The 1,425-nt window shown below is 62.5% G+C and overlaps 1 protein-coding gene across 1 annotated transcript; it reads right to left on the bottom strand.

Moving 5' to 3' along the window:
* Positions 1-529: 529 nt before the first annotated feature.
* On the bottom strand, positions 530-1,111 carry Triagg1_10999 (uncharacterized protein; the record flags this gene model as incomplete). Its single annotated transcript, XM_062895134.1, has 1 exon — positions 530-1,111. One exon carries the CDS (start codon positions 1,109-1,111, stop codon positions 530-532), a length of 582 nt encoding a protein of 193 aa, XP_062750046.1.
* Positions 1,112-1,425: the final 314 nt, after the last annotated feature.

The following is a 1,425-nucleotide window of genomic DNA, read 5'->3' on the forward strand; positions in this document are numbered from 1 at the left end:
CGAGTCCCCCTCGAGGCGCGCCGAATTCCCGGCATGGTGGTCTGGGAGGTGGAAGGATGGTAAGAAAACGTCCACCTTTCACCCTCCTTTTGTACCCCCTTACTTCGGGACCTGAGGCTTCATTCATGACGTAGACTGGCATCCTCGCCGTAAAGTGGAGTGCTTTAGTCCACGACTCAGCCTTTACTTAGGTTCGCCATGTCGTCATGCGGTTGTTGCGTGGCGAAGTTCAACCATGCACGTGTGGGGTCGCGTGACTGAGCGGATAGAGAACAAACAACAACAACAATGTTCATTATCGAGGGAATGAGTCAACACCTTGGAGTATGTAGCAAGACGATCACTTGTCCGCGACCCTATGACATCGAAGGGATTCCGAATTTGCTAGGCAGTAACGAGGCTCAGATTGCCCGAGGCTCCCGTCGCCCGAATATCCCACCGATAGGCGCGTTCACCTGCGGATCTCTTGAGTAGTAGGTCAGAGCGTGTCTCGCATTGTCTAGACTGACGTGCACTCACAGGATCGATCCTAGGGGCAGGGCATGCTCATGTAGAGCGCCTGCTCGCCGTCCGAGGCGGTGCCGTCGTACAGGGCGGTGTCCAGGCCGCAGAGGGTGAACCCCATCCGCCGGTACGCGTGGATCGCCGGTGCGTTGACGTTGGTGACCTCCAGCCAGAGGTGCCCGGCGCCCCGCTCGCGGGCGAACTCCGTCGCGAGCCCCATCAACGCGCGCCCGACCCCGTGCCCCCGGTGCTCCGGGGCGACCTCGACGTCCTCGACGGTCAGCCGGCGGTTCCAGCCGGAGTACGAGACGACCACGAAGCCCGCCAGGTCGCCGTCGTCCCCGTACGCGACGAACGTCCGGGAGTCCGGGTCGCCGTCCTCCCCGTCGTCCGATTCGTCGTCCGATTCGTCGTCGGGGAACACCTTGGTCAGGGGCGGGTCCACCGGCACCTCCCGCAGGGTGAAGCCGTCCCCGGTGGCGGTGACGCGGAAGACGGTGTCGGTGGTGAAGGACCCATCCAGTGCCTCGATGGCCTCGGCGTCCCCCGGGACACTGGTGCGGTACCGGTAAGCCGTGTCGTCAAGAGTGGTCATGGTGATGGGCATTATGTGTGATGGGATGCGATGGGAGAGGGAAGTGCTCTGGATGGGAGTGCTGGAGAAAGAGGGAGACGGCGGGCGGCGCGCGCGCCTTTTATACCCACGCCCGAAAGATCCGATCGATACTGACAAAACGGGATGAACACATCGGCGGCGGCCTGGACTGCGCGCCATCTGCAAATGCCCAGCCAGTCCCGTCGGGCGCCACCACCAGCCCTGGTCGAGTCCCCCTCGAGGCGCGCCGAATTCCCGGCATGGTGGTCTGGGAGGTGGAAGGATGGTAAGAAAACGTCCACCTTTCACCCTCCTTTTGTACCCCC

Source organism: Trichoderma aggressivum (genome assembly GCF_033847375.1).
Source record: "Trichoderma aggressivum f. europaeum strain CBS 100526 chromosome Unknown scaffold_253, whole genome shotgun sequence".
Lineage (NCBI taxonomy): Eukaryota > Fungi > Ascomycota > Sordariomycetes > Hypocreales > Hypocreaceae > Trichoderma > Trichoderma aggressivum.